The sequence below is a fragment of the Trichosurus vulpecula genome, chromosome 3, assembly GCF_011100635.1.
Source record: "Trichosurus vulpecula isolate mTriVul1 chromosome 3, mTriVul1.pri, whole genome shotgun sequence".
Lineage (NCBI taxonomy): Eukaryota > Metazoa > Chordata > Mammalia > Diprotodontia > Phalangeridae > Trichosurus > Trichosurus vulpecula.
The window spans coordinates 395775910-395798648 of record NC_050575.1 but is presented as its reverse complement, the minus strand read 5'-3'; the positions used below and the strand labels follow the sequence as shown (position 1 = coordinate 395798648).

The 22739-nt window shown below is 39.2% G+C and overlaps 1 protein-coding gene across 1 annotated transcript in view; it reads right to left on the bottom strand.

Moving 5' to 3' along the window:
- PKD1L3 (polycystin 1 like 3, transient receptor potential channel interacting) overlaps window positions 1-6826 on the bottom strand; it is a 50974-nt gene extending 44148 nt beyond the window's left edge. The window contains exons 1-3 of the mRNA XM_036750072.1: window positions 6710-6826; window positions 3828-3974; window positions 1479-1607 (exon numbers count right to left, since the gene is read on the bottom strand). Coding sequence (XP_036605967.1) covers window positions 1479-1607; window positions 3828-3974; window positions 6710-6826 — 393 coding nt within the window. The remainder of the gene's footprint in view (window positions 1-1478; window positions 1608-3827; window positions 3975-6709) is intronic.
- Window positions 6827-22739: the final 15913 nt, after the last annotated feature.

Here is a 22739-nt window from a genome sequence, read left to right as displayed (position 1 = left end):
ATGACTAATTGTTTCACTATGGTAAGAGAATGCAACAAAAATCCACAAAAATCATTAATATTTTTATAAGTATCAGCAAAAAACAGGAAGAAAATACTATAAGAGAAATTCCATTAAAATAACTAGAAATGCATAAATACCTAGGAGTTCATCTACCACAAAGCATGTAAGATTTATTTAAGTACAACTACAAAGCTTTTTTTTTTAAGGGGATTTTACTTATTGGAAAGATAATCACTCTTATGACTAGGTATACTGCCAATGCAATATCCATAGCAGCTGCTATGAATACGTATACATATTTCCAAGGTAGATTTGCAAAATATAATAAACTCTCTTCCTCAAAGGCAATACCAAAATATCTATTTGGAACATTATTATTAGGATACCAGGAGGTAAGATTTAACAAGGTACTCATCACCAATCCAGGGAGTGCAGACATCTTAAGCATTCTTTCTGTTAGGCCTCCCTACAAACAAATTCCCCTACGCAAGTTCCTCTCTGTGCCCCCCTCACGATTGCTCTCCCTCTCTACTTTGCCTCTCTCCCCAATATTCTATTTCAGTTAACATTCTTTTATGGCTAGGCTATGCCAATATAATAAATATGATAATACTACCTAAATTAATTTATGGATTTAGTGAAATACCAATCTATTTCATAGATGGCCTCTGAAGTTCCTTCCACTTCTGAAACTCTTGAACTATAATATAATTGACGGGATTTTACCTTTCTCCCACACCTGTTCCTTTGGGAGGGTGATGTTCAGATGAAAATGAGTAACATTAGGTTGATACTGGAAGCCAAGGTAGAGTGTGATAGAAAGAGGATTTTCAGGCTCTACCCAGACTATCAGAGATTCCTCTAGGGAAGTGATGTTTATTGTGATCACAAAGCAGTCTGTACTGAGGTTGAAGCTGGTGGGATAGGTTTCTATGTTGTCATCTCTCCAGAGTATTATCTACAATAAGAAAAGATTTGTTGTCAGGATACAAGGATTTGAGGCTGTTCATTAATGCCCTGGAGTCATTTTCAATTGAGTTAATAAAGGTAATAAATAATCTTTGCTTCACCTCCCACTTTAATATTTATCAGACATCAATGTTCTAAGACTCAAGAATATAGTTAGACCTAAGGAGGTAAGTGTCCCATTATCCAGTAAGACATCCTAGAACAAGAGTTGTACTGGTTGCCCATATAGGTCCGTTTAGACACTAATACGAGTACCATAAGCCATGAATAAAAAAACAACAACATGATTTCACAGCAAGGAATAGATGTGATGGACTGTGGCGGACTTTGAGTCTTGAGGTTTTTTCCTCCAGGTCTAAGGTACTACATCTTTTTGTTAGAGCCTCCATAGTAAGAATGTAAATAACCAAGGTAACTGCCATTCAATTAAAACAATTTCTTTCCTCAGTGGCTAAGTCCTTTCATTCTCTCCTATTGTTGCTTGGGGTCTGACACTCAAGATATACCTCTGCCTCTTCCAACAGGTCTTGGATTTGAAGAGATTTATGATTAGAGGTGAGTAACACGTTTCCAATACTTCCAACAATATCCTGCTCATCAAACTTCTTGAAGGGATTAAAAGCCAGCCCAGTAACCTAAAGACAAAGAGAAAACCACTGTTATAACCTCAGCAGAGGGCATACAGTGACAGATATCAGGCATCAGAAGTTAGAGTAAATGTTGAGGAGATTTATAGTAATATCTTCTGAAATTAAATACAAACATTTCTCTCATTGTCACACAGAATGGAATGAAAATGAAATTAATAAAAGATGAGTCACACTGTTTTGACTCCATCTCACCACGAACCTAGAGACTTGCCTTTTTGCTGAGTGGTAAACACTGTTGCTCTCTAGGGTAAGGGCAAATGATGTGCCTAAAGTTAATTAGGAGACCACAGAAATAAATGCTATCTACTGATAGGATCATGTGCTGTGTCAACCATTATTCAGATTTTTCTCAATGGCAGAGCCATAACTAGGTATCCTTGTATCCAAGGTGAATGCAGTTGAGGAGGCAATGACCCTGGACCTCTGATTCCCCTAAATTTCAGGAGGTAAGCTTAGAATCTGGAAGGTAGGAGGTGTAGTGGTAGAAGAAAGGCTCGGAAGAGAAGTGGAACTGCCAGGGAACCTTGAGGGTGGTGGCTCTGGGCTGGGTCAGTTTGAAGTAAGAGGAAATTAAGCTAAGAATATCACAAGCATGGTCTTAGATGTTGGCATATTAGGGCATAATCCCAGTCACCCTCACCTAGTTATGGCTCTGAATAGAGGTTATGTGTTGTATAGTCATTTTTCAGTCATGTCTAACTCTTCTGTGACCCCATTTGGGGTTTTCTTGGCAGTGGTGTGGTTTGGAGTGGTTTGCCATTTCCTTCTCTAACTCATTTTACAGATGAGGAAACTGAGGCAAACAGAGTTCAGTGACTTGCCCAGGGTCGCACAGCTAGGAAGTGTCTGGGGCCAGATTTGAACTCAGGAAGATGAGTAGGTTTTAGAGGGCAACCTGTTGAAATCATTCAAATCATGACACAGAATACAGATAGGTATAGGAACTTGACATGTGATTTCACTGATATGGGGAATTCCCAGATGAGGCAACTCATTCTATTAATGCATGCTGGCAAGCACTAAGAGGTCAAGAGCCTTGCCCCAGTGTCATACAGCCAGTGTGTCCAGATTTGAACTCAGGTCTTCATGACTCTGAGGCTGGCCCACTATACTTCCCCTGTTGCCAGGCTGCTTCTCACTGAGCACAGGCCTTCAGTTAAATTCAGAAGCTTGTAGCATATAAGCATCTCTGCTCCTGTACATTTCTACAGGGTTTGTGTGTTCTGGCCAGCTTATATTTGTAATAATAATGTCACATTTATATAATACTTTACCTTTGGCCATTAGAAGGGACGTTTCTGTTCAGGAACAACTTCACACTCACCTGAACGTTTACACTTTGGTGTTTACTCAGAAGATTGTCCAATGCAGTGGCTGATGGGAAGCCTAAATGAATAGGTGCCGGGTAACCAAGAGTATAAGAACTTGAAGGCAAAGTTGATATATTTTGGCTAAGAGGAAGAAAAGGAAGATGGAAACATTTTTTTTTCTTCTGAAAACCAGAGCTCTAGAGGGAGTTTCCCCCTTCCTCCCTTCTCCATTACCTTATTAGCATCAGAGTGGCAAGAGAAGAGGTCACTATCACTGAAGACTCGGAAGGCTGACTGGCCAGAAGGAGGGCCTCCTGGATCTTCCCCAGGGCTAGCAAAGATGTCTCTAATGGGTCTTCCATCTACATTTGAAGGGAAATACCATCTGCCTTGAGTCTCATCCTCCTCGCTACCAGTACATGATTGAAATGACAGTATTGATCTGGAGGGAAAACCAAGTCTCAAGCAAAGATGACCAAAAAGGTACATTTTGGTCATGAGACCCCATAAAAGAGATCCCCCAGACTGACTAAAGATAGACCAACCATTACCAAGTAAGAGAGATTATCAAGGAAATGTCTCCTTGACCTAGAGCCAAGGCTGACCCTAGAAATACCACAAGAGAGAATACTTAATTTTTTAAGAAAAAAGATGGTTATTTGTTCTCTAACTGCTCACTTTCTGGGTATGAGATTTCAGTGGTATTAAGAAGAATAGTATTGATGAATGGTTGGGGTGTGGGACCCTGGAAGATTTCAGTGTGTAGTTTCTATAGCAGTGATTCCCATGGTAGAATTGTTCTAAAATCCCCAGTGGGAGAACATGTGGCTCCAGGATCTCCAGAGAGTGAAAAGAATTGGCATTCAGACCCAGTAGCTAAAGATTCTGCTCCCACCTGCTTCGAATCCTGCAGGGCCTCAATCCTACTCATTCCAGAACCTTTCAGGTCATAGTCGAAGGAGTTGAAGGAGTCAAAGGGGCAGAGAGTCATGAAAGTTTTCAGACTGAAAGGATTCCCACTCGGAGACTGGACCTTCAGCAACTGCTCACTCGGGTAGAGAAGGGGATTGGTGGCACTGGTCTGGAAATATTAAAAAAAAAATAAGTGCACACACACACACACACACACACACACCATCCCTGAACTTTTTTGTAACTGGCTTGTGTGTATTCCTCTGGGGAATACAAGATACTTTAGAAATGCCACACAGATTTCTTAGGACTAAAATCCCCTGATATTCTAAAGGACATAAATAATATTATAATTTGATATAATATAATTTGAAAATCCTCTTTTATGTTCTTTAATAGGGAAGAGTTCTCATTGTATTTTGTTCAAAAGCAGTGGGTCAACCTTTGAGGGCCAGGAGGATAGAATGTTGAATGTAACAAAAAGAAAGGAATCCAAAGAAAATTGTCACTGCTGATTCAGCTGGCAGAGGAAATGAATAGTCCTGAAAATGAGTGGGTTTCATGCACATTTGTTTTGTTTTTAACAGGGAAGGGGAAAGGAGAAAATGGATGTTTGTTAACTGAAAAAAAATTTAATTTAATTAAAACCAAACAGAAATGATGGGCTAATAAAAGGGCTCATCGGCTAAAAGAAATCATGAGAGCCTTAAACAAGATTAGGTAGTAGACTAAAAGAAATAGAATATATTCTCTTTTCTCCTTCTTATTCTTTTTTTTAAATGGGGTTCTCTTGAAGAAAAGTTGATTTAAAATCAAACAGACAAATACTTGCTGAGCACCTATAATGTGTGAAGTACTAATAATAACAGCTAACATTTGTATAGTCCCTACTATTTGCCAGGCTCTTTACAAATATCATTACATTTTATCCTTACAACAACCCTGGGAGGTAGGTGTTATTAGTATCCCCATTTTACAGAGGAGGAAACTGAGGGGAAGTGATTTGCCCACTGCTAATAAGTGTCTGAGGCTGGATTTTAACTTGGGTCTCCCTGACTCTACACCTGGCACTCTATCCACTGCAGCGCCCCCAGCTGCCTACGATGCAGCTTTTGTTCTCTCTGTCTAGAGTTGGTCTGGTGTAGTAGATGGAGAGGCCTTCTTTAAACAGGAAGATCTAGGTTCAGACCCTATCTCTGCTCCATATTGGTCCTGGGAAAATCATTTAATTTTACTGCCCTAAGCAACCCTTCCTCCCTTCCTCCTTTCCTCCCTTCCTCCCTTCCTTCCTTCTTTCCTTCCTTCCTTCACAGGATTTCCCCATCTCACCCAGGCTGGAAGTACAGCTGCCACTCATGGTCTCAGTCACACTAATGATAATAGCTGACATTTGTGCTTTAAGGTTTTCCAAGTGAGAATGAAGGGGACCTAACAGTCCCAGATACTAAACTGTTCTACAAAGCTGTAACAGATCAATTTGGTACTGATTAAGAAATAGGCTGATAGGTGGGACAGATATACTGTAAAAATATATTCTTCATATTGTACACAATATACAAAAACAAATGAGCCCAGCAGTCTAGTATTTGATAAACACAGAAGTCCCAGTTATTGGGGTAAGAGGTCACTATTTGACAAAATATGTTGGGAAGAGTACTCTGGGAGAAACTAAATATAAACCAGCATCTCATATCATACACGAGCATAAGCTCCAAGTGAGGTATGACTTAGACATAAAGGGTTACATATATCATAAACAAATTGGAGGAGCAAGAAGAAATTTTCTGTCAGATTTATGGATAGGAAAAGAGTTCATGACCAAAAAAGAGATAGAGAGAAACACCGGAGATGAAATGGCCAATTTTGATCATGTAAAATTAAAAAGTTTTTGTACAAACAAAACCAATTCAGATAAAATTAGAAGACAAGCAGGTAAATGGGAAAAATCTTTACAGAAATTTTTTCTGGTAAAGGTCTTATTTATAAAATACATAGAGAACGGGTTCCAATTTGTTAGAATAAAAGCCATTCCTATAAATGGTGAAAGGATATGAACAGTTTTCAGAGAAAGAAATCTAAGCTATAAACAGCCATATTAAAAATGCTCTAAATCACTAGTGATGAGACAAACAATTAGACATTATTGTAAAAACAATTTTGAAAGACTTCAGAAGCCCAACCAACACAATGACAAATCGTGATTCCATAGGGCTCATGAGGAGATGCGTTGCCCACCTCCTGGTAAAATGAGGATGGTGCAGATTGAGACGGGTACATGGCCAATGAGGCAATTTGTTTTGCTTGATGAGACATATTTCTAACAGGAGTTGTTTTGTTTTTCTTTTGTTCTCAGTGTGTCTGTGTGTGGGTGGAGGAGAGGGGGGGTTTGAAGTGGGAGGTGGGTGGAAGAGAAGGCAGATTTTCATTAATTGAAAAAAAATAAAATTTACTTTAAAATAGATAAAATTTTTGAAAATGAAGCAATAGCTATTTGTTTGCAAATTTAATCTAGACAAAATACAGGAAAACTAAATTCAGCTTTGACTACTAAAGATGGCCTTTATGCCTCCATATTTCCCTTCAGTAGTTCCTTGGATCTGTGCTTTCCTCCATGCAGAAAGAAATCAATCCCTGTTTTCTTTTCCTTCCTTTTGAAATTTAACCGGTCTTTCCCATCATCAATTAACAAAACTAAGCATTTTTTTAAGGTGCTCCCTTTCTGCAGAGCCCTGTGTGAGCCTCTGGGAGACAGACAAAGCTTCCACTAAAAGACTGACTCTCACTTTCTCTTATTCTCCCTTCTCCCTTTCTTTTCTTTTTTTTTCTTTTCCTTCCTCCATTGACTCCTTCAGTTCATTCTCTTACCTGGACTGTCTTGGAAAACTGGGAAGCAAAGTGCTTCAGCTGCTGGAGGATCTCACAAGCCCTCTGCAGTTTTTGGATCAACCGGAAGTCTTGAATGGATCTGTTAATGTTTCCCATTGCTTCACTGAAGACCTGCTGGGAAAAGGGGGGAAGAAATCAAATATTTAAGTGCCTTCTATGTACCAGGCACTGAGCTAAGTGCTTAACAGATTTCCCATTTGATCCTCATAGCTGTCCTGGGAGGGAGGGAGTATTATTATCCCTATTTTACAGTCAGAGAAACTGAGGCAAACAGCAGTTAAGTGACTTGCCCAGGGTCACTTGCCCAGGCCACATTTGAACTCAGGTCTTTTTGACTTCAGGCCCGGTGCTTCTCTCTAGGAATAAAGGACCTTGTTAGAGATGGCCTACTTCCACAGCACATACAAACAGTTGCATTTCAGTAATTTATGGAACCGTGGTATTCTTGTTAATGCCACTCACTCTCCACTGTAACATGTGCCTGTGCCGTAAATTCTCATCTTTTCCAAATTGCTATTTACACTGGGGCCTCAGGAGACAGAGAGAAGGCAACAGAAAATAGAAAAGAGGAAGCAGAAATAGCTGGAGAAAGAATAAAGAAAATAGAAAAAGCCGAGTAGGAAGCATGTAATTCTCCCTCCCTTCTGCCCCCTTCAGCACTGGCGTTCTTGGGAGCACGTGGTCAAAAGGCATAAAGTCGAATAAGAGGGCAGGGAAGCTGTAAGATATCCTTCCTGACATACAGGTCTGGGGTTCGCTTTCCTTCGACTGCCATTTGGGGGACTATTTGGTTGTCGTGATTCAAATGGGGAGCAGACAGTTGCCACAAATGGATAAAGACTTCCTGTTCACCACATGAGTGATTGGCAGTTGATTTTTGAGGATTGAGATTGCCGGGCAGTGCTGGGCACAAGCAGTTGCAGACCATGTCTCTCATCTGTCTATAACCAGGACTGCAGGAAGAAGGTCAACACTGACCCAGGCGCTGGAACAGAGACAAGGACTGGCGTGTGAGGAAGAGAAAAGGGCGCAAGGATACAAGACTTGGCTGTCATGAATTTGGGGGTAAGACTGAAGTCAGGAAGCTCCTCCTTCATGGTTCTCTTTCCTTCTTTTAATTAAACACTGTGGTCTGGAGCTGAGGTCCCAAATATACAGCCCTCCTTCCTTTTTCCCTTTCCATGATTTTAGATATTCTTTGGTTATACCCAAAGAAGTGGGAGAATAAGTAGGAGGAATTTGAGAAGTTAACATTTTCCCTTTCACTGCCTTCAATAAAGGATGAGCTCATAGGATATTAAGTACCTGTGTCCTGTGGATGGGATGAGGTATTGTCCCAGATGTGAGATGAGGGATAGAGGCATAGAGTTCACATGATAACATTTTGAACAACAGTTCATTTTATCCCTTATCTAAATTCCCACTCTGGCCAGCATCTTTTTAATCCACTCATGCCTTCATTTTGTACCCACATCATTGCTGTTGGGAAGCAGCCTAGGCTTTGGCAGGCTACGCGCCTTCTGGTGGCCAGAGGGGATACTACAGCCTTTGGAGAAATGATCCCATGCCCTTTTGTTGGTGGCTCTACGAGAGCCCCATCTGGTGAGTAGATCAACGGCTGTCTTCTACACAGGATAACTGGCATTGCGACAGACTTACATGCTTAAGAAGGCAGAGCATGAGACATTTGGGATTGCTCATGCAACTGTAGCACTTCGAGCACCACATGGAGACCATGGTCACCATTCAGAAGCAGCACACTACAATACTGCTGAACTCCTAGAAGCTTTTTGGAAGATGATTACCCTTAAGTATTACTTTCACAGAGGTGAAAAAAAAGTCAAAGTACAACAGAATTATACAATGATTGACCAGAATAAGAGCCAAGTGCATTCACTTTCAAAAGTGAAACAGGGAATTTAAAGAAAAAATCCTTTATCTTTAGAGGACACATATTATTCTTTCAGTGTATTAGACTTTGTCTAATTTTTTTAGGGAAAGGTTTCTGAGGTTTGACTGATGTTCAGGGGATGAGTGCCTGAGTACCAAATGACAGTTGGCAAGAGGTGGGAAGACTATGGGAAAACATGAAGAAAACGGGGCATGGCTTCAAAACTCAAGAGACTGGCTTTAAGGGGCCATCTCCAGTCTTCCTGATCTATATCTCTCCACTGGACCCACATGGCTCCAGAGGAGAAAGTGAGGCTGGTAACCTTGCACAGGCCTCCCTCACTGTAATCCAATTCACTTGCAGGTCATGGCATCACCTTCCTGATGTCATGGTCTTTTTTAAGAATGAAGGACAGACAACAACAAAAGATGATGACTGGCTTTAAATAGGAAATCTGACATTACAGCAAACTCCATTTCCCCCGTCTTTAATTGGAGAAGAATATTTTGTTTTTAGAATATGATTTTAACTTATGCATAAAAAATAACCAAGTGAATACCAAATGCAAGCTATTTAAATTCTCTTCCTTTCTTTGTCAATGTACACATATACTTTTAGATAATGGTAACCAGAGCTTACAAACTACTTTGTGTTCTGCTTTTTTTCATGTAGCATTATTTGAATCCCACCTTCCTTGTCTCTAAATAGTCAATCTACTTATCATTTAAATTTTTTGTTGTTAGGTCATTTTTCAGTAGTGTCTGATTATTTGTGACCTCACTTGGGGTTTTCTTGGCAAAGATACTGGAGTGGACTGCCATTTCCTTCTCCAGTGGATTGCCATTTCCTTCTCCAGCTGATTTTACGAATGAGGAAATGGAGGCAAACAGGGTTCAGTGACTTGCCCAGGGTTACACAGCTACTAAGTGTATAAGGCCAGATTTGAACTCAGGAAGATGAGTCTTCCTGATTCCAGAGTGGTACCTCTATCTACTGTGCCACCTAGCTGCCCCAAGCCTCTGTCAAAATCCATCATCTCACTGCATGACTATATCAGTTTTTTTAGCCATTCTCGTATTGTCGGGGCGGGGGGGGGGGGACGTTAGGATTGTTTCCAATTTTTCACTATTATCAATAGCATAGTTTTGAGCATCTTTATAAAGAATTACTATTTTTTGGCCTTTTTTGGGTTATTTCCTTGGCATATTCTCCCAAAATGGAATTACTATTTCAAAGAGTCTGATCAGTTTTATAGTACTTATTACATATTGCCAAATTACTCTCTTAAAAAGGACATTGATTTTCAGAATTTCTTATTCATTTCCTCACAGCTCCCTTAACTCTGAGTTTTACAATTTTATTTATCTTTGCTAGTTTAATAGGTATGTGGTATACTTTAAAATTATTTTAATTTTTATTTCTATAGTTAGTAGTAAAGTATACATTTTCACATGTGATTACTTCCTTTGCTTAGGGACTGAAATGTGGGCTAATAAAAATTTTTCAGTCATTTATGGGTAAGACAGATATTTTAATAGTAAGACTTTATAAGAAATATGTCATATTTTTTCTCATTTTATTGCTTTCCTTTTAATAAATTTGTTTTATTATATTTTATGCTATAAAAATTTGGTATGCCCTGTCCTGTCCTAACCTCATCCTAGAACACCCCATCAGTCTCTGTGATCTTTTTACCTGGAAATATTAAAGGCTGAAAGGTGGTTAAGAGACATTACAGAATTAATTTTCATGAACATTTTTAGTAAAAGGAATAGTCCCTTTGCCAACAGTGGATAAGGTGATGTTCTACTTGGACATGAAGGGACAAGAACTCTCCAATCTACCATCCCAAGGATATTAGCAAAATACTAAGAGTGTTTCCTTGGTTTCACAGAAAAACACAGGGGATAAGAATGACTGACATTTATAAAACACTTTTGGCTACATGAAGCACTTTACTCACGATGAATCTTTAAGTTGTGAATTATTATCATTCCTGTTTCTCAGATGAAGAAAATGAAGCAGGGAGATGTGTTTGGCCCAGGGTGATATTTGCCATCAAATGGTAAACGCCATGGTGATTAATCAAACTCCAGTTTCTTGACCTGGCGTTTATCCTCTTTCTACTAAATCTAATTTCCCCTTTACTTTAATTGACCATTTGTACCTGATAAGATGTATTCTGAAATGACACTTGAGGATCAGTTGTAAAGATGTGCAGGTATGGTGGTTCTTTTGGGGTGGCAAGTACTTCTGACGCAGGCTTTTCAGAAGACGTTTCAGACCGAGGCTTGCTAAGCTTGGTTGTCATTGGGAGAGGCTGCTGCCTGGTAGGTGGGGATGTGGCCAATAGAATCTGCTCTGAGGTCTGGGCCGTTACTGTTGAAACTGGGATATTGGTGGACATTTCTTGGCACAGGGTTGTTGGCTGGAAGACATAAAGAAAATGACAACAAAGGAAAGGATATGCTTTTGCAGATTGCTGTAGAAATGAGAGATTATACTTTATTCTCCCCTCCTTTTTTGCTTTACCAGAAATAAGATCTTTGCAGTCACCACCACCTGAGAGGCAGTGCTGTGTAACAGCGAGCACTTGGACCTGTAATTAGGAAGACCTGAATACACACCCCACCTTTGACACTCAATAGCTGTGTGACTATGGGCCAATTACTCCCCCTCTCTGGGCCTCAGTTTCATTTTCTGTAAAATGAGGGGGTTGATGATTAACTCTAAGGTTTAAATCTATGATCCTAAGATACATTGTACTTGGGTATTCATTAAAGGGTTTCTAGGTAGGAGGTAAAGAAAAAAAGGGTTAAGAAATTTACCAAAAAAAAAGGATTTTTTTCTAACGGAGTTACAAAGAATAATCAACAACTAAGGTTGTTTTGAGCATAGAATCAGAGTCCAGGATTTTATAGCTTGGATGCGTAACTGGGGGCTGGCACATGTGCAGGCCCCATCTGCTTGCTTGGTGGATGGAACTTCCCTGCACATTCCGGAACTGGTTCTGGTCTGCTAAACATGCGGTGAACAGGAGTCACTTTGGTTGTGGGGACATTCAAAACTTGCTTCTGCCGTCTCTCTTATTCAGTCCATATTTGGTGATTTCCTTGTTCATTGCATCTGATGAGACACCATGCTATAAAGGGAGAGTCTGTGGGGCCTTCTCTCCTCTGGGGACATGTGGCCCTAAGAAATGAGCCTTGGTCCTTGTTGTTATTCAGTCATGTCCTACTCTTCACGACTCCATTGGGGGTTTTCTTGGAGTGGTTTGACATTTCCTTCTCCAGCTCATTTTACAGATGAGGAAACTGAGGCAAACAGGGTGAAGTGACTTAGCTAGGGTCACATAGCTAGTAAGTGTCTGAGGCTGGATTTGAACTCATGAAGATAGTCTTCCTGACTCTAGGCCCAGCATTCTATCCACTGGGCCACCTAACTGTCTCTGCCCGCCCCTCCCCCTCTCTCCCTCCCTCCCTCCCTCCCTCTCTCTCTCTGTCTCTGTCTCTCTCTATTTAAAGTTCACAGAGCCTAAGTTAAGTACCTGTATATATAAATGTATATGTATATATATGTGTGTATGTGCTTGTATACATGCATATATTTACATACACACATATACATATACAACTATTTCAATAAGATTGGCTTCCTTTGTAATCCCTAGTCTTTTGTTTTATGCATCTACATTCTTCTGAGAAGGGGGTCTGTCTGATTCCCAGTCAGTCAGAGGGGTCCACCCCACAAAGAAGGTTAAGAACCCCTGCTGTAGGGGATAGACCTGCCCTAGGAGCCCAGAAGACTCAGTTTCAAGCTCAGACTCTGACACCTGTGGGCTCTCCCTTATTCTGGCCAAGTCCTTCAACTTCTTAGTACTGTAGGAAATTCTGGATGCCTGTAAATTCTGGAAAAAGTTTTAACCTGGAATGTCTCTGTACCAATGACATTGTAGAACCCAGTCCCTATCCTTATCCCTATCCTTAAGCCTTCTTCACAGGCAGAATATAATTGTGGGATAGTACAGGATACAGTCATATCCATATAGAATAAAATACAGCTATGCTAGCACAATTAGAGCAGGATTAATCTTCATAAGAGAGGGACTAGTGTCATTCCAGAGTAAGTGTTAGGAGCATAAACCACTTACTTGATAAATGTCAGTGATCCCGTGACATCTGGGTGAAAGATAATGATCTGTTAGAGGATGGAAAAAGAGGCAAGAATTCAAGAGGCTGGGCTGTGGGAAGAAAAATCCAGTTTTCTTCTTTGAAAACATCTAATCTGGGATCAAAATCACTTGATTTAAGTACCTGAAACTATTGGTTCCCTGGTGGCTGTCAAGCTAATCATAAAATCAACACAGTATGAATACTGCCATGAAATGGTTAGCTATATTCATTGTCTATCATAGGTTAAAAAGGGTAATGTAAGGGAAAAGCTTTTGATTTTTACAGGTAGGTAGGCAGGTGTAGAGAGCTAGACAATGATAGTTATGTGGTGTAACAGAGAGAGTGCTAAGCCTAGAGTCAGGAGGACCAGAGTTCAAATCTTGGCTCCGACATTTACTGGCTGTGTGACCCAGGGCAAGTCACTTAATCTTTATTTGCCTCAATTTCCTTATGTTCAAAATGGGAGCATTAATGAGAAGCATCTACTTCAAAAGAGTGTAAGAATAGAATGAAATAATATTTTTAAAGGGCTTGCAAATTTTGGAATACTATATAAATGCTAGCTACTACTAGGTTCTTTTATAAGATGGCCTCTGTTCCCTGCCAACATGACATAGCCTCTGTCTGCTCTATCTATCTATCTATCTATCTATCTATCTATCTATCTATCTATCTATGTTAAAATGGGGACTATAATAGCACCTACTCCACAGGGTTGTTGTGAGGATCAATGAGATAATATTTGTAAAGTCCTTAGCACTGTGCCTCACACATGGAAGGCATTTAATAAATGCTTGTTGCCCTCCCCCTTTTGCTTATATAATTTTATACACATGGCAATATAACTAAAAACTGGTCAGCTTACAAAAAAATGTTTGTGGGCTTGCACTTTTTTTGCTTTCTCATCCCTTATTTCCTAGTGTGTGGGGTAGTGAGAAAATAAAATGTGAAGACTTCTCAGGGAATATATATGTATAAATATATATCTATATCTATTCATATCTATACTTAAAAATGTTTGCAAATCAAGAAATAGGGAGATAGGGAAGTGGAAAAATTCTGAGGCCATCTCCTGAAACTTTTCGTTCTTTCTTCTAGTTCTGGTTCAAAGATTTGCTAAGTAAGAATAGGGTCACTGTGACCTGCTTTCCTTTACTGTTAAAGTACTGTAAAAGAATGGAGAGGGTCTCTCCCTCCCCTTATCCTATTTTCCTTCTTCAGATTTATAGATGTCACCTCACTTGTAATCATTAACTAAGGGAATGGGAATTGGAGTTTCTGTGCCTTGATTTCCCGGTTCTTTGTCTAGCTTTTTGAGCTCAGATTATAAGCCCGCCTCCCAGCCAATGGTGAGAAGGGTCAGAGGTGGGTGGGCATTCTCTTGTGTTAGGTATAATATCGGTGCTTTGTTCCTTGTGCCTCGGCCTTCCTTGCTAGATCTGTTCTGGCAGGGGGCACCCTATTCTCATGAGAATTGAATAAAATTTTATTTCTGTTCCCACCATGAGATGGCTCCTTATTAAAAATTAATTTTTTTAATCGGTAAGAGTCTTTCATCCCACACACTAGCAGGATGGCAATGTCCTCTAGGAAGGTTATGAATAGAAAGCCAAAGGATGTATGAGTACAGTAAGTAATATGTAAATGTTACTAACATTTTTCCTGATGTTTAGCTCAGGTCCGATTTGGGTCAAGGGCTTCTGAGTCTATCTTAATGCTTATGACTGTTGAAACACTTTCCTCTGCCCTTCTTATCTGGATACTTGAATTGAGATGACTAGGATTGTGGCTGAGGTTTGGAGCTATGCATTTCATTTGACCAGAGTGAGTTTCGACATAATACTTTTTTGCTAGACTCATATATGAAGTATGGGAAGATTAAATGATAGAAGCATATTTCTCCTATTATCTGAACTCGAAGCATGATTCTACAATGTGAAGGAAGAAAGCAATTTCATTTCCACTCTTTAAAAATGATATAATCACTGCCATATCCTTGGGCTGAACCATTCATCCAGCAATGACAATGTAAGAGTCTTGTGCATTACTGTAAAAATTTCTGTGTAAATTTTGATATTTGGCATGCTACATGGGGGAAAGATTGGTTATGTAGGAAAAAAACCAGTACCTGAGACAATCTCATCTCCCATCTTAGAGATTTCCCACTTTTTTTTCTTTATTGTTGAGTTAACTCGGGCATCCTTTCCATCGCTTTCATGGTTGTCATGTGGGTGGTCCTGAAAGGCATCTATTTGGAGACCAAGGTAGAAAACAGACTATCATATCGACAACTCTTGATGTAAGAAAGTCTATGAAAAATCATGGTCTTCAGGAAAGTGATAATAGGGAAAAACATAAACCGCAAATTTTAATCTGCCTATCAAAGAATAATAACCTAGGAATGCAGAAGAAACTTGTCCAATGTTGCCCAAAGCCACATCTAACATTAGGATCACATCACTTTAGAAAGGGCAACTAGGTCAACCATCAGCAAAAAGAGAAGCAAATAGTAGTCAGACAATACTAAAAGGAAATGTTGGAGATAATTTATATTTAGGGGCAAATGCCTACTAAAAAAAACTCTCTAGAAAAAATCGATGTTGACCTATAACATGCTAGGTTTTATGATAAGAAGTTTTGCCTTTAAAATTCTTCCTAGCTTCAGATGCCTTTGTCGTTTAGTGTTAAACCACTAGTTACTGTCACAACAAAACTTTTATCAAAAATTTCTGTTACCTCACTTAGAACTTCCTAAAAATAAGATTCTCCCTTATAAAGATATATGTTTATATATATACACAGGTGATTTCACATGTGTATTTACACAGTGATTTCATCACACAAAGGTGTGTATATATGTATATCTTTACATATATACATATCTCTATCTATCTATCTATCTATCTGCCTATGTTACGGCAATCAGACTTTTCCCAGTTCTTCCCTTTTGGGATGCTAAGACTATCAAGTCTCCCCTTTGTTTGAATTGGTGGGAAACCTTTTGCTTTGTCTTGGAATATTTCTCTTATAAATCCTAGCATGTTATAGATCAATGGTGATTTTTCATAGAGAGGATTTCTCAGTTATTTGCCCCTATCACCAACATTTCTATTTGATGATGTCTGACTACCATTTGCTTCTCTTTTCTTCTGTCCATTCACATAGCCATACTTATGAGATTTTAATATAGGGTGTTGTGGCTTCAGGCAACATTAGTGGAGATTTTTTTTTTAGCTTTAATAGGCTATTGTTGCAATATGCACAGATTGTGGGAATACCTAGGGATTTCTGCCAAAAATGGAGAGTTAGGCTAGAGCAGCTGTGGTCTTTATTGTTTTGCCTTTTAAATTGATGCCTCTCAAAAAAGAAAAACTGATGCCTCACAGTCATTTCTAGATATAACTCCCTTTGAGCAAAGAAAACCATTTGAGCAAAATCAATTGACAAAGCAACTTCACAACTGACATCTGCAATGTTCCATATCCATGGTCCCCCATCTCTCTACTGAGAGGATGGGTGTTTCATCTTCCCTCTTCTAGAATCAAGGTTGTTCATTGTAATTAATCTGACTTTAGATGCCTTTAAATACTGTTTTCATTTAAATTACTGTAGTTATTGTGTATATTGTCCTTTTGGTTGTGTTTTCTTATTCTGTGTCACTTCACATGTCTTCCTGTGTTTCCCTGAATTCCTCATGTTCATCATATGTTTATGTGCAGTATTATTACATATTTAGACACAAACACTTTTTCATTCATTCCACCAAATAGTGACCACCCACTTTGTTTCCACCTTTTTTGTTGCCACAAGGTTGCTATGAGTACTTTAAATATATGTATATTACACACACAAACATATATAATATGTGTATGTGTTTGTATATACACACATACACACACACATGTACTGTACTTTCTACCACTTTAATGGTATGAACTCTGGGTCAAAGAATATGAAGAGTTTATTGACCTTTATTATGAAATAAAATGAGATAGTACATGTAAAGCACTTTATAAGTTTGAAGCACTACCACTATATAAATTCTAACTGTTATTATTATTATGAATTATACTATGTAAAGAGGCTTTTCTCCTTGTTAAGTCTAGTTGCTCTACTAGTGTCCTTCATCAAATCCCCTTGCATATTCTCTGGGAGCTTTTCCCATTAATAATGACTTCTCTCTGATCTTTAACTTCTTTTTATTCACTGGTCCTTCTGTTGCCTACAGACATTCCCATATCTCCCTTATCCTAACAAACAAAATGAAACAAAATAAAACAAAAAAACCTTTCATGTGACTCTACCATCTCCTCATGCAACTGTCCTATATCTCTTTTCCATTTCACAATTAAACTCTCAGAAAGAGCCATCTATACTCCTTGCTTCTACTTCATCATTATCCATTCATTTCTCAGTCTCTTGCAATATGGGTGCCAAGCTGTAGTAGCAATTTAGATTTGAAGATCTTTCCCACCCATTAATAGGCCATATGATCTGCTTACATCACAGGAAGGCTAAGTCACAAGTGGTGGGAGAAGCTCCCTGACAGGAAAAGGAAGTTATGTCACAGGAAATGCTGAGAGAAAGAGAGAGAGAGAGAGAGCGAGCGCACAGTAGTTAGGGCTGCTAATGGCTGCTGATGGCCACTCATGATAGCTAGAGCTGAACAGGCTGACTTAGCTGTACTGTGAGTTTGTTTTTGGGAAGATCCCAGCAGGGGGTCAGAGAGGTTTTGGGATGGTGAGGCTCCATGTTGTGATATTGTGTTTTGAGTTCCTTGCTGTTATGATAAAGTGGGCTAACTGGCTGTGGGAGCTGAACATTTGGTTATAGGATATGGTTCTCTGGTGCTTGAATAAATGTTATACTTCTACCTTCTTTATAGAGAGTCTTTCATACTTTGCGATACAGAACTACATAGTCATATTCACAATTATTGTTGATATTGTGTTTATTTCCTTACTGATACAAAAGCCCATCATTCTTCTGAAATAACCCTCCCCAAGACTGTCACTGTTTTTTTAATTGCTAAATTCGATATCTTTTTTCACAATACTCATTCATTTGCTCTCTCCATAGTTTTTGACACTATTGAGCCTTACCTCCTAGATGCTTTTTCCTTTCTGATTTTTAATGGTGCTGCTCTTTCCAGCTTCTCTTTTTACCTGTCTGACTGCTCCTCATTCTCCCTTGTGGGATTCATAATCTTGTCCCATGTGTTATGGCTCTGTCTTGGGCCTTCTTCTCTTCTATCTCTATACTCCTGGCATCCCATTAGCCCCCAGGATTTCAATGACTATCTCTCTGCTGCTAACTTCCACTTTATATACCCATCCCTCATCTCTTTGCTGAGGTCCAGTCTCACATCTCCAACTATCTCTGGACATCTTCAACTGGATAGCCAATAAACATCTCAAATTCAATATATGCAAAGTGGAACTCATTATGTTCTCCCCTTAAACTCATCCCTTCTCCTAAGCTCTGTTGAGGGTAGTTACCCAGTTTCATAACCTCAGGACTCCTCCATTTTCATACTCCCTTATCTTCCATATCTAATTAGCCATTAAGTCTTGTTGATTCTCCTCCTACAATATCTCTCATGTGCATCACTTTGTCTCCACTCTCATCACAACCACCCTAGATCCGGTTCTTTTCACCTTTTATCTGGGCTATTTCAATAGCCTCTTGATTGGTTGTCCTATTTCTAGTCCAGTTAATTCTCCACAAAAATTTCTCTTAATATAATCTTCCTAACCCACAGGTCTGACCATGTTGCTACCCAGTTCAAGAAGCTATGGCAACTCCCTAGTAGAGGAATCAAATACCAGTTCCTCTGTCTGACATTTAAAGCCCTTCACAATCTGGCTGCGTTCTTCCTTTCCAGGGTTATTAAACATTACTCCCATTTACACACTTTATAGCCCAGCTAAACTGGCCAGTTTGCTGTTCCCCAAGCTCGGCACTTCATCTTCCTCTGGAAGTCCTTTGTACAAGCCATCTCTCGTCTTCAATGCTCTCTTTCCTCACCTCCACCATTCAGAATCCCTGGATTTGTTCAAGGCTCCTTTCAGGGTATACCTCCTTCAGGATATCTTTCTTGATTCTCCCAATTCAAAATTAATGTTTCCCTTTCCCAGATTACTTTGTGTTTACTCTGTATAGGTATCTTATTTTCTCCTTTGTGTCCCTGTTTTTCCCCCCTTCCCATCATAAAAATGTAAGTTCCTAAAGGACAGATACTGTTTTCTTCTTGTCTTTGTATCCTCTGAGCCAAGCTCAGTGTCAGTCAAGTAGCATTTATTAAGCATCTACTATGCAGTAGGCACTATGCTAAGCAGTGGGGTTACAAAGAAAGGCAAAAGCACAGCCCCTACCATCAAGTAGCTCATGGGAGGAGACAACATTCAAACAACTATGTGCAAACAAAATATACATGTGTGCATACATGTATTTTGGTTATAAATACATACATATGTGTATTATATACACACATACACACTCATATAATGGATGTAGTCTAAGAGGTAAGGCACTAAGATTGAAGAGGACTGGGAAAGGTTTCTTGCAGAAGGTGGGATTTTAGCCAATATCTAAAGGAAGCCAGGAGAGTCAGGAGGCAGCGCTGGTGAGGGACAACATTCCAGGCATGGAATGTGAAACACTCAAAGTCAAGAGATGAATAGCAAGGAGGCTGGAGTCTCTGGATCACACAGTATGTGGAGGAGAGTAAGATATGAGAAGACTGGAAAGATGAGAACAGGTCAGGCTATGAAGGTCTTTAAAAGCCAAAACAGAGGAGTTTATATTTGATCTTGGAAGAAGCACTCCATAGATTCTTATTGAATGGAATTCTGGTTTCTTTACTCTATAGTGGTTCATATAAATCTCATGTTTCTCTGAATTCCTCATATTCATCATATACTATAATTTGCTCAGCCTTTCTTAGTCAATGTGCACACACTTTGTTTTCAACTTTTTTTCCTATCATAGAGAGTGCAACTATGAATATTTTGGTATATATAAATCTTTCTGTCTTTGACTTCCATGGGATTGCTGGATCAAAGGATATGAAGAATTGAGTGAATTTTTTTCTGTACTACTTTGTATATGGAAATGCAAGTTTTATACGCAAAGATTAAAAAAAATCCTTAAGTAAAAAGAACTGTATCTTACCTACCATGGTCCATTAAAGCAAGGCAGCTGATCTAGGTAATCTTATTTGATAATTTTTATCAATCTTAAAAAATCAAAATTATTACTTCTTTCCCTTCATCCATTTCTCTCATTCTATCTTTCTAGTACTCATACGTATTTTTTAACCTCTGGAACCACATTCTCCAATTTGTATTTCTGACAACTTACAGGTTTATCACTTACCACCCTGACAAATGAAAAAGTGTTCCTTTGAACAAAGGTCCATTTTAGATGAAACTAAATCCCAATTTCTGATCACATATGTGCATCTGTTGGAAGGAGAAAGTCCAGATCTTGTGAAGAGGTTGGCAGAGACTTCTGTGAAAGAGAGAGCAGGTCCAGATGATCATTCCTGTTAGTAGTCAATAAATAATACTAGCCTGAGACCCACAAATGTGCTAATTTCTGATCAAATGGAAGATGAAAGTCTGAGATTTGTTTCACATTATTATTTCGATTTTATCACTTTCCTCATTTGCAAAATATTAGGGGAGGAAAAGATGGAACTAGTTGACTAATAATGCCTCTTCTATCCCTAAATCTATTATCTTAAAAAACATAGCCTTTGTCATAAGGCTTTAGAAGTTAATTTCCCAAGGATGATAATAATGTCTAATACTGCCCCTACATTCATGATCACAAGATTGCAGGATCTCAGAGTTGGCAGAGACCTCAGAAGCCATCTAGTGCAACCTGAATAACAATACCTGCTATAAATAACAATGTAGATATATCATCATCGAACCTTTGCTTGAAGTGAGGTAGTCTGGGGAAACCCATTCGACTTTTGGGTGGCTCTAATTTTTAGGAATTTTTCCCTTACACCAAGCCTCAATATGCCTCTCTGCAGCTTCTATGCATCATGCCTGGTTGTGCCCACCATGTCTAAGAAGAGCAAATTTAACACCTCTTCCTTATTTCAGCGCTTTAAGTATTCAAAGACATCATTCATGCCCTGCCTCAGTCTTCTCTTCTCCAGGGTAGACATTCTCAGTTCCTTAAGCTGATCCTTGCATGCCATCACAACCTACTCTGGATACACTCAGACTTGCCAATGTACTTCCTACAATATGGTACCCCTCACTGACTACAATAACCCTGGTGTAGTCTGATCAAGAACAAGAATTGAGAAACTATCACCTTTCTTATTCTGGAAACTAGGTTTCATTGACTTTTTGGGCAAGCATTGAATTGGCTCCTATTGAGTCACCAGTTCACAAATCAACTCTAGATTATTTTAAACCAGAACTCTTGACTAGCCATTTCTTTCTGATTGTGTACCTGTTAAACTGAATTTTTGAATCCAAGTGTAGTCTTTCCATTCATCTGCATTTAATTTCATCTTAGTAGTTTCAGCCCATCATCCCAGTCTATAATCTTAGCATCCTAGCTCTTTCAGCCAGTGAGTTAACTATGTCTTCAGCTCTGTGTTATCTGAAAGCTTGATAAATATGCCTTCATGTTTATTTATGCCTTTATCCAAGTCATTGATAAAAATATCAAATTGCACAGTGCCAAGGACAGATCACTGGGGAAATGGAGACCTCACCCCAAGTTGATATTGATCCTTTGATCAGTGTCATAATTGTCAATGTCAATGTCAATGGTTATTCGATTAGTTCTGAATCCATCTAAGATATATCTATCCCATATCTCTCCATTTTACTCACAACATTAGAATGAAATACTTTGTTAAATACTTTGTAAAAATACATGTTTTCCCTTTTCTGAAAATTGGAATATTATCCTTCACCAGGTGACATCTCTCAAGGATTATCTTCTAGAGCTCACTGCCACCATCTCAGCAATTGTAGTCACTAGTTTTTTTCAGTGCCTTGGGATGTAATTCTCCTGTCTGGAGGCTTTAGATCATTGAGCATAGCTCTCTCATACACCTGGAATTTCAACTCCTGGTAAACATTTTTGTTCTACCCTTCCCAATCCAACAAGAAGAATCTCTGCACCTGAGTTGATATTAAATTTGACTTCTTTTTTCTGCCATAGGACAGGCAACTGAGTGCCTCATCTCTACTGAAGAAGGGTCTTCTAAGGGTCTCTAAGGACCCATAGTCCTTAGTCCTCTGAGTTCCAGCACCACATTCCCTCATCTTTCCTAATTAGTGTTTCCTACACTCTGAGACAGTAAACTGACTCTTCTCACTTCGTAGGCCCCAGCTCCTAATCCTTGATGCTGGAGTTTCTAGATTTAAAAGCTCTAAGCAAAGAATTGTCTAGATTGAATTCTGGAGGTCAGAAAAGAACAGAGTGTTCTGGGCACCTTATTCAGCGAGGGCACATGAATTTACTTTTCCTTTTACCAAGAAGTCCAGATTCCTGGAGACAAAGGATGCTCTAAGCTCAGTGATAGGTCCTTGTCTTTAGGACAGACTCCAAAGGGGCTCACTTTGTGAACCAAGGCAGAAAGGTGAGATTTACCCTTCTGTTTCCTCAGCTAGATGAAGAAGGATGAGATATGTGATTTCACTGGTTTAGGGAACTCCTGGTTGAGTAGATTCACTCTACCAATGTAAACTGGTACCTCCTGTGCACCCAGGAGAGTTGCCCAGGGCACTGAGGAGTTAAGTGACTTACCCAAGACCACACAGACAGTCTTTGTCAGAGGCAGACCTCCATGACTTTGAGGCCGGCTCTCTATCCTCTATGCCACATGGTCTAATTGAAAAGCTCTTAGCACAGTGCCTGGCACATAGTAAGCACTCTATAAATGTTAGTTATTATTATTATTGTGACA